This window comes from Poecilia reticulata, linkage group LG10, assembly GCF_000633615.1.
Source record: "Poecilia reticulata strain Guanapo linkage group LG10, Guppy_female_1.0+MT, whole genome shotgun sequence".
In the NCBI taxonomy this organism is placed as follows: Eukaryota; Metazoa; Chordata; class Actinopteri; order Cyprinodontiformes; family Poeciliidae; genus Poecilia; species Poecilia reticulata.
Window position 1 is genome coordinate 22936985 of NC_024340.1, and position 10065 is coordinate 22947049.

The following is a 10065-nucleotide window of genomic DNA, read 5'->3' on the forward strand; positions in this document are numbered from 1 at the left end:
ATCACCGATCATACACTTTTTCACGAAAATCGGCCGACTATGATCAGTGGCCGATCGATCGGCACACCTCTAATAAATTGTGTATACAAATGTTACTTTATCATGAAATAAAAAAGTAAAGTTCTCAATCCAACCACAGTTTCATAAATAAAAAAAAACACTTACAATGTCATTCTTGTCAACCCTTGTGCCCACAATCTTCAGCCGGATCTCATCATCTTGCTGAATTACAATGTCCTTTGAAAGAAGAGATTACAGTAGCTGTGTCAAACAACAAAATAACACAGGATATTTGAAAGCAGAATTACCTTTTTTCTACTTAATTTTATTACTTTTTATGTAATTCCTATAAAAACACAAGAAAATCTTTTTTTTAAATAATGGCAGGGATTCAGAAAAAGCAATAAAATTTAAAAATATCCCCACCTCATCAACAGTCTTATAGCAAGGGGGATTAGAATTGGGGTCAAACTCCATTTCTGAAGGAATGGACTGCAAAAGAGAAATTTATGTTACATACATCTACTGAACAATACAAACTCTAAATTAGCATGTAAAGCAATAAATTAAGCACAGCAGGTTAAAACCGACTTACATGGCGAGAGATGAAGCAAGACATGGGTCCAATTTCTGTGAATAGCCCAACCTGCAATAAACAGAAACACTTGTCATTTAAAGGAAGGCTAATAAAAGTAAACAACAAAAGTAGTGATGGAGAAGTAGCAATAACATCTGACATTGACTTAGAACTTCATCTTACAGATAAAAATAATTACCAACCATATAAATGTAACCAAAACTATTGTTTATGACCAGTTTTATTAKCAAATAGAACAAAAAGGGGATTTAAAGTTCTCACTGATATTTCAGTGGGAATCACTGTTTTGAGATACTTGGTACAGTTTAAGAGTTCAAAATGTGTCTGCAAGCTACTATGGAAAACTTTTCAGTGGTTTCTGTGTGGTTACAGTCAGACAAAAAAGGGCATTTCCTTTTAAAATAGTTTTAATCTGTTGCTTCATAAATCCACAGCATCTCAGATTCAAACTTGTCCCAAAGATTTCAGTCAAAGGCATGTGGGTTCTTAGAATAAAAAATAAACTATAAATGTCCTGCCAAGCATCACGTGACTTCTAAGTAGAGTCAAATCTGACAAAAATATAAATATCATGAATCACAAAATGTTCCAAAAATAAATTGCTACAGGTACAGAGTAATTAATTTTACACTTGGAAAAAAGTCCAACATTAACAAATTAAATGTGTTATGGCTTTATGGTGGTTAATTCTCTAACTATTGTTTTTGTGCCATCTGGATGAGGTCGATCTTTTATTTTTCTGTTTTTTTCTCCTCTAGTTTTTGAATTATTGACTCRCRTACATTATATTTTTTCCCACCTCCTACTGAATAATATTTAATATTTKAACCGAAAACAATAAAATCAGGACATAAACCTACACTAAACCTCACCTTGTTAACCTGAGTGACCACAGCATCCACCACTTCTCCCTTGAACGGACGGAAGACAATGGCCTTGTACTTCACGGGATAGAGAACAAAGCCTCTGCTTGGCTGGATTACACCTGCCCCGATGTTGTCAATAGTGGTGACTGCAATGACAAAGCCATACCTGGAAAACACAACGAGAAAAAAAAAAAGAAAAAAAAACACGCACATGTACAGCTTGTAAATGCAATCAGGGCTATCACATCTTGTCAATATTATCAACATTATTTCAGTCAGCAACATAATACATCAATCGTCTATACCTGCTTATGTGCCTGCACTATGTAGTCAGACAATGTGTATGCCATGTCTTACATTGAATAAATATCTTAGGAAAGATTTAGACCCACATTTGTTGAGTAATTTTGTGCCTGTGTGTGTTAATGTGGAGACTTGTAGCTGATCAAAAAACTTACATTAAACTTGTTTCAATGGAATTAACTGTGGATAACGTTAATATCCAAATTAATGTCATTTAACTAGACATGCATATAAACAATACATACAGTGAATAAATGCAAGTCCTTTGTACATTAGAAGGAAATGTTAAGTTTCCATTAGAGTAGTAGAAGAGTAGCTTTCTTGAGTTCCACTAATGACAATGATTGAACAATTTACTTGTTTATTTCTAAATACATAAATATAATAATGATCTTTAGTCACTTATCTTTCAGGAGATAGCACTTTTTACACATAATTCATATCATAAAGGGATTTGTTTACATTTGTTTTTGAGATAAGCAATAAATGACCGTAAAAAGTTCAAAAATTGTTAGTGAATTAGAAAATGTATCGACAGATTAACCATAATAAAACTCATTATAAGGAAAAATACGCTACTACTTAGTAAAATACCTAAATGAAAAAAATAAAAAACAAATAGATACATAATTTTATTGTACATTAAAACGACCAACACAAAGCTACACGCGAATGCAGGATAATAGTCAGAGATACTTTAATAAAATTAGGCGGTAAAATGTTACGGACAGATCTGAATTCACTCACTTGCCAGTACATGTTCCCTCTACTTCAGTGAAAAGTTTCTGCTTCACGGTGTTCAGCAGGTTGGGTCCAAAATACCTCGGGTGTAGTAAGATTTCATGTTCCAAAGAAATCTGTAAACACCAATAAAAACGTGTGACGAGAAGGATGCAACYGTCATGACCACGTTCGTAAAACGATGCAAAACAAACCACTAATCAACCAATCCAAAATAAACCAGAAGAATAACATAAACATACTTACATGGTAAAACATGTCTATATTAATGTCTGCCTTTAACAATACTTTTTATTGGCCGAACCGCTTATCCTTAACAGTACTGAATGGAGTAGAAAATCGCTACAGTAAAGTCACTTCCGGGTCAATGACAAGTCATGAGCGCCGCAGTAGTAATGTCAGTTCGGGCCACAGCCTGCCACCTGGCGGTGAGAATGAATTAGTGCAAGAGCAAAACAGCAGGCGTGACTCAGTGCTGTGCGTTGATTGGTTGGTATGACTAGACTCAAGATCTGATATAGAAACGAAGCAAAAACAACGCATTTAGAAAAAAGGTGCAGTTATTTTCACCGCCATTGCGACAGATATTCTGTATAACATTATCTTTAACCCACACTGAGACATAAGTTTAAGTCTAAGCTGTACTTCCTTTTAACCAAAGTGAGTTTCTACTTAAAAAAAAGTAATAACCCATCTAGTCATCTTTACAGCTGACCGACATGGCGAGGAACATCTTCTCGAAGTTGTTTCGTATTCCTACGTCCACGCAACTTGTAAGTAGTTGAATACATTTTTGACTCTTGAGTGGTTTTTTGTTGCTGAGCTGCCTCTCTCCACGCAGACGTGCCTCCGAACGGGAAGCTTGTTGCGGGAAAAGGCTGCTGCTGTTACGGTTCCAGGCAGCAGATGGTCCAGCAGTAACTCTCCTCCGGAAAATATCAGCCGCTATCCTATTCCCTACAAGAAGGACTTACCTTATGATATAGTGGAGCTAATGGAAGAAGTGGAGTCGAAGGTAATTAAGTAAAAGTATTGCTAGGCGTTTAACTTTCATTTGACTTTTTAACCTTTTAATTTTAATTTTTTTTTAATTTTTATTTTTTTGCAGGGAGGCTTTTTACCCAATGTCTTCAAAGTACTCTCTCACAGGCCAGCAGAGTTCAGAGCTTTCTTCGCATACTACAATGAATTGATGAACAAGGAAACAGGTTGGTGTTTGTTTTCTACTTGAGAAGTAGTTATATTTCATTTGAATTCAACAAGTAACCCCCACTTTTGCCTACTAGGATTTTTATGTCATGCATCTAAAAAAAAAAACAAAAAACGGTAGAGCATAAATATGAAGTAAAAGAAAAATTCTGCTAAGTGTGGCATCAGTATGTGTTCTGCCTCTTTTAATCAGAGGGCCCGAACACATACTAATGTGGTCGGACAAAGTACACATCAGTATGGGGCCGGACAAAGTATAGAGCATCCATATACTTTGTCAAGGTACTGTAGGAAAGACGGAAGATGTCAGAAAATGGGAATTGGTGAACATTAAGATGAGCTTGAGCAGCAATTTGCTGTTTTGTTTGTAATTTGCATATAAGCTCTGGACATCATAGCCATTTGAAAGCGCAACTTGGAAATGGTGTCTTACTACACCAGGCAATCCTGTTATTGTTGGTCAGATCACAGAATGTTGTGCAAGAAACCAACAACATAATGTCTTACATAAAATGGGGAGGGAGTTGGGGACATCGAATCAATGGCATCAAGTCTTGTTTTTCTCGTAGTCTCTTCATTTTACAAGTTATATTGCTAGTTGAAAGTCTTAGCTGGGGTTACAGTGTGTTCACAGTAGTGAACACTGCAAAATCACATTTTGGGGACAAATATTTGAGCCTTTAAAAAAATACAAATTTTGAAACTGTTGTTTTTCCTCAACAAAATGATTGAGACTCTCCCTCAGGGGGACGTTTAGTGATTTCCCCAAAATTAAAAAAAATACAATAACTCAATTAATCTAAATATGCTATGCGACTTGTCTAAACCTAAAGTTGGATGTCCATTAAGTTCAACTTTTCAGACATCCAGCATGTAAAATTAAATGTTTAACAGCTACTGTTTGTGCTGCATAGATGATGCCTAATTGTTTGTTTATTTACATAAATTTTGTCCCTGTTTTTTCTTTTTTCAGGCAGGTTAACCAAGGCCGACCGTGAGCTAATCGTCGTTGCCACCAGCAGTCATAACAAGTGTCTTTACTGTGTGGTGTCCCATAGTGCTCTGCACCGCATCTACTCGAAGAGCCCTACTCTTTCTGATCAGGTATCATCATTTTTTTATGCTGTACTTTATGAAAGTACAGCAGTCAAAAGGCAGGAGTTAGATTTTAATTCAACCACACCATTTGTCATTGTCTCATGTAAAAAGATAAAAATCTCAGTTTTTTGGTTAAAATTTTCATAAACTTTTTTGTTGGAATTGAACGAACCGAGGCTTTCCCCACTGATAATATATTTCCGGAAGAAAGATTTACAGCCCTAGAAGGTATAAAATTAAAAACTGGATCAGGAGTCAAGAACAAAAAGTCAAGGAAATGACTGAAATCTGCCAGTGACTCAAGAACTTGGCAACTATGGAGAGCTCTAAAAATATTGATATACTTGACTTTTTCCCATGTTGTCATCTCACAATAATAAACTTCACAGTATTTTATTGTAATGCGGATAAATTAACAAAGTAGTAAGTAATTGTGATACATGGATTTCAAAGATTTGCTTAAACTAAAATCTGTGTAAATACACTACATCCACATTTTTTAAATTCATAAAAAATGCAAGTCATTCATCTGTTTCTGTCTCCTTCACTATGATGTTATACTATGCTGGTCTACCAACCAACAAATTTTCTCTTTGTTACTTGAGAAGATCTGAACAGTTTCTACATTAATTGGTAGTTTTGGAAAACACCTTTAAAAAAAAAAACTAAAAAAATACCTTTTTCTCCCATTTCAGGTGGTTGCTAACTACAAACTTGCAGAGCTCACACCTCGGGAGCATGCCATGCTGGAGTTTGCGATGGCCGTGTGTCGCTGTGACACCATCACAGAGAAGCACTTTCAGCCTTTGGAGGAAGTCGGCTTTGACCGCGAGGATGCCTGGGATATTGCGGCCATCGCTGCTTTCTTTGCCATGTCCAACCGACTCTCCCATTTTACAGACACGAGGCCCAATCAGGAGTTTTTCAACATGGGCCGTGTTCCCCGGGAAAAGAGCAAGGCAGAAGATAACTAGCGGAGAAGGAAAGCTGTGTTACGTGCAAGTCTTTTCTAAAGCAAAGGTTATGTGTGAAGCAACACATTCATAACACAGCCAGAAACTCCTCAGATCTATTTCTGATTTCTTGTCTCTCTTCTGTTTTTTTGTTCATTGTTGTGAAAGGAGAGAAACTACCTAATGTGAAGACAACATGAGTTGAATGAATGTTGACTTTGAATTATTATTGATTGGATGTACATTTTTAATGTCTGTAAAAAAAACAACAACTTTTATCTGCAATGGATTTCATGAAATAACAGAGAGTTTCATAAGGTAGTTCCATGTGTGAAGATTAAGCACAAGAAAGAAAGAGGGTAATCAGAAATGCCCTGCATATGTGAATTTTATTTACCTCTTAAACCTTTCAGCACGAAGAAGACAAAGAAGCACAAATATAAGGTAATGTGTGATTTGTGTTGTTGGGAGAGTTTTTCCTTTATATATCACATAAATGTAAATATTTTTCTGTTGTTTGCTTGTAGTGGTTATGTTCTTTTAAATTAGGAGTTTTCCTTGCTTTATTTTACTACAGAGGTCCTGTTTGCACATGATTAGAATATGAGTATAAAAGACAGAGGTCTGTTGCCAATTAATTGTATCTCTTTATGTTTAAATTCTGGGGTGCAAAATGATTCTCTTAACTAAAATGAGATTCAGAGCTTTATTTTTTTTTATTATTCAGAACTAGAAAATACTTTTATTGAATACACTACCTGTTTTTTTCAGTATTTGTCACTTGGCCAATAAAAGCACAAAAACGTTACTGTTGTTGACAACTGCTTACAGCACTCTTTTGATTTTTCTTTCTTTTTTTTAATGAACTGGAAACCAGCCCTGATGCGAAAATATAGAAAATTAGTTTCAGCTCTCTGTACATGTAAAAATGTTAAAAGTTGGACCTTTTTCCACAAAATGCACAGCTACAATCCTGTTATGAAGCTTGTCCCCTCCAGAGGGCAGTACATTCCTGCACATATTAGGATGTGCAGCTAAAATGTGAACATATATTTAAATAGAACCATTAATGAAGCGCAGTGTAACATACCATTACGAAAAGACAAGAAAGCACTTTCTGTCTTTTATTCCTGATCGTGGTTCTGTGTTACATTTTTCTCCCAAATCTTTAAAAATCTTACCGGATTCAGGCCGTTAGCAGAGAATTTACCTCATCGCTTGAGATGAATGTTAGTTTGTGAATATGTAGGGACTAGATGGGATCTCTTGAGAATGACTGCAATCATTCCACAAAATCACACATTATGAATATTTTCTAACCAATCTGAATGTCATTCCAAGTTTGAAACTAGTCTCAATTACTTGTTTTTCCACACAGACAGGATGATATATATCCCTGAAATTTATTCAAGTATTTCACAAACAACTCTCTTCTTGTACGGCTGACCTGTACTCATTGTCTTGATGTTTAAATGCATTACGGATGCTAATTAGGCATCAGTCACTCACAAACCTCCACATCTCCTCACACTGCAAAAGCAAGACAACAGGCTGGCTGATGACCTGCAGCTGTTCTGCATCTCTCTCGTAACTCTGCGTAGAATGGAATATGCAAATTACTTACATTAATAGAGAAATCAATGAGGTTTTATATCCATGCTTACCTGAGAAGTGGAGGCAGGCGGGGAGATGCTGTGTCGTTACTCTCCTCGGGGTATTAAAACAAGTCATGACACATGCAACTAATGGTGCGTGACAAGGAGCAGAAAGATGGAGCCAGAACGAGAAATGATACACCCGCTATAAGATCTAGCTTCCTTATCAGATGATTTCTAATTAGAGTGGCTGTGTTGGTCCATGTTACAGGCATGAAGAAACCACAAAAACGTGTAGATTTAAATACAACATGGCAAACCTTTAGTCTCACAGAGAACACACTAGCCAATAAGGTAGTAGAATAATATGTACAGTTGCTATAATGTGTCAAAATGTAATCAATTTGATTTTCCTGTTACAATACATGCAGCTTGTGCAGTTATGCGACTTGACGACATAGACGGATCATGATTTGCACTTGCAATGTCCTTTTTATTAGAAAAATCTTTAAAATTTTATCAGAAGCACTTAAAAATGTGTGATCTTTATGCACAGAGAGGAAGATAGATAGTGTCTCAGAGCATCTTCCTCTACGGTACGTCAGAGGAGACCCTCGCAGCTTGGAGAGAAGCTTCCTGTGGGTGTTCATGAAAACATTTTTGCTTTCATTTAGCCTAGCTGTGAATCCTGTCAGACAAGTCATTTATATTTTACACACTCAGAGGAGACAGGAGGGATGTCCGAATAACAATTTTTTTTTTAAGTATTTTAATTTAATAGGAATAAACATTTCCCCAGAAGGGGGTGGGGGTGTGGGAGGGGCTGTCTTGTTCATGTTGCTAGAATTTTCTGGTGTCCCTGAAGGCAGAGAGATTCCTTGAAATTTAAAGTCCTCGACTGGCGCAAATCTGTGCTCCATATCTCCAAAGGTGCATGGGATTACTGGTGGAGTGTGTGCAGCGATACGATACCGTGTCAACAAAAAATTATATTTATGCACAGCCTTACTGCAGCAGGACCAAATTATGTTCATATCAAGTTAAACATCCAAAACAATGGCATTAAGTTGCCAAGAAGGTGACATGATTGCCTTTTATGCATCTATAGTCTTACAGTGGTGTATTTACTAACAGTGTATATTTGTTCATTATGTGGGCAGTCCCTGTTTTGAAATAAAATTAAATATATCTGTGAAAGTTGGTAGGAAAGTATAAATACTAGATTTATAAAAAAAGGAACATATTTTCTGGCAGTGCATGAATTTTGAGCTGTGTATCCTTTTACTGCATTAAAATGACTTGTCAAAGGTTACAGCTTGGGTATCTTTTGTTTGCATCAGATGACACGCAGCCAGACTGTGAATATCCTGTTAAAGACAGTGATGGACTTCTAAGCTGATGAACCATATGCCAAATATCAGTGGAAATGCGGGGGGAAAAACATAAGCTCTTTAAGACGGAGTGATGCTCAGATAAATTGTAGCAAATTACAGTCAGTTTTGTAGTTTATTTTACTGTACAACTGTGTCAGGTATGTGGCTTGTTCAGAGCATCAGGGCAAAGACACATGCAATGAAGGAACTGATAAACACATGGAAAGACACAGAAACCCGGGCTGTGCATCATGACAAACCGAGTTTCTCCTGGTGATTAGTTTTTACAATCTGGTTGTCTGACACCAAACACATCAGCAACATAAATATCAGGATGATTGTCAAGTGTGACAGGTTAAAATGACTCATCTACGGCTAGCGTTCACTAAACAGCTCCTTATGGCTGTACCTCCTAGGGATAAGTTGAAATGTTTCAGATTAGACTGTTTCAAACTCATAATCCAAATGGACTTTTACTCAGATTACTTTGTGTTTGGGGATTATGCACCAGGCTTTGCCATGTGTCGACTGGGTGAAGAGAGATTGCTGCTCACAGAGTTTCTGTTTGCACAATTTTAGCTGTTTTTCATGATGGGAACTAAACTGCTGATTAGTGCAAACAGTTTGTGTTTGACCTGAAGCTTTTTCTTTGAGCACACCAAAAGTGCGCCATCCTTGCCAGTTTTCACAGCCTCCAGGCGTCTGAATAAGGTTCAGTCTGAGCGTTTTCTTTTAAAATCTGCTTTCTGTGGGGTTGTCCTTGAAACTTGGCAAGATAGTCACTTGGCAGCTGAGCTCATTTGTTTGGGTGCGACTCGAATGTGAACGTAAATATTAGCCGTTATATTTTTGAAAGGGGACTCACATTGTCTCACATGTAAAACTTTCAGACTGCAGACGGAGCTGTGTAAAGAATTATCTGCACTGTCAGGACAGCCAGAAGGCGAACAGAAGGAGAAAAGATTGACAAATTGCGAGGATTATTTTCAACCTAAGCCAGCGCTGAGCTCTCTCATTTTGAAGTTCATTCATACAGGCTGCTTCATTTTCAACCCAAAAAATTAATCACAGCTTACTACAATAACAAAAGTGACATGAAATTAATAATTTGATAGCTTTAATGCTCAGAGCACTTGTTTCTCAAGTCTTACAGTAAAATTCGGTTTGCAACAGCTCCATAACTTTGAACCAAGAGAGAATTATAATTAATTTGATGTTAAGAGATGAGCGTTTTCTAAAGGTAACGAACTGCAACGAAGTACAAATCAGATTTTTACTTTTGTGTTGAATGTCTGTTATACAATATATTTACCACTAAAAACAAACAAA

The 10065-nt window shown here is 36.6% G+C and overlaps 2 protein-coding genes across 2 annotated transcripts in view; one reads left to right on the forward strand and one right to left on the reverse strand.

Annotated features, from left to right (window-relative positions):
- Positions 1 to 2866, reverse strand: part of polr2g (RNA polymerase II subunit G) — a 4802-nt gene extending 1936 nt beyond the window's left edge. The window contains exons 1-6 of the mRNA XM_008420354.1: positions 2755 to 2866; positions 2515 to 2624; positions 1471 to 1630; positions 596 to 646; positions 427 to 492; positions 166 to 237 (exon numbers count right to left, since the gene is read on the reverse strand). Coding sequence (XP_008418576.1) covers positions 166 to 237; positions 427 to 492; positions 596 to 646; positions 1471 to 1630; positions 2515 to 2624; positions 2755 to 2766 — 471 coding nt within the window. The 5' untranslated portion in view covers positions 2767 to 2866. The remainder of the gene's footprint in view (positions 1 to 165; positions 238 to 426; positions 493 to 595; positions 647 to 1470; positions 1631 to 2514; positions 2625 to 2754) is intronic.
- Positions 2867 to 2961: 95 nt separating this feature from the next.
- LOC103471387 (uncharacterized) lies at positions 2962 to 6115 on the forward strand. The gene is made up of 6 exons (XM_008420353.2): positions 2962 to 3062; positions 3219 to 3281; positions 3350 to 3523; positions 3617 to 3716; positions 4691 to 4821; positions 5511 to 6115. Exons 2-6 carry the CDS (start codon positions 3228 to 3230, stop codon positions 5787 to 5789), a joined length of 738 nt encoding a protein of 245 aa, XP_008418575.1. The 5' UTR covers positions 2962 to 3062; positions 3219 to 3227; the 3' UTR covers positions 5790 to 6115.
- The last annotated feature ends 3950 nt before the right edge of the window (positions 6116 to 10065 follow it).

Coding starts and splice junctions, on each gene's coding strand:
- LOC103471387 (XM_008420353.2), top strand. CDS start 3,228: ATGGCGAGGAACATCTTCTCGAAGTTGTTTCGTATTCCTACGTCCACG. Junction 3,282..3,349: donor TTCCTACGTCCACGCAACTT/GTAAGTAGTTGA, acceptor CTCTCCACGCAG/ACGTGCCTCCGAACGGGAAG. Junction 3,524..3,616: donor TGGAAGAAGTGGAGTCGAAG/GTAATTAAGTAA, acceptor ATTTTTTTGCAG/GGAGGCTTTTTACCCAATGT.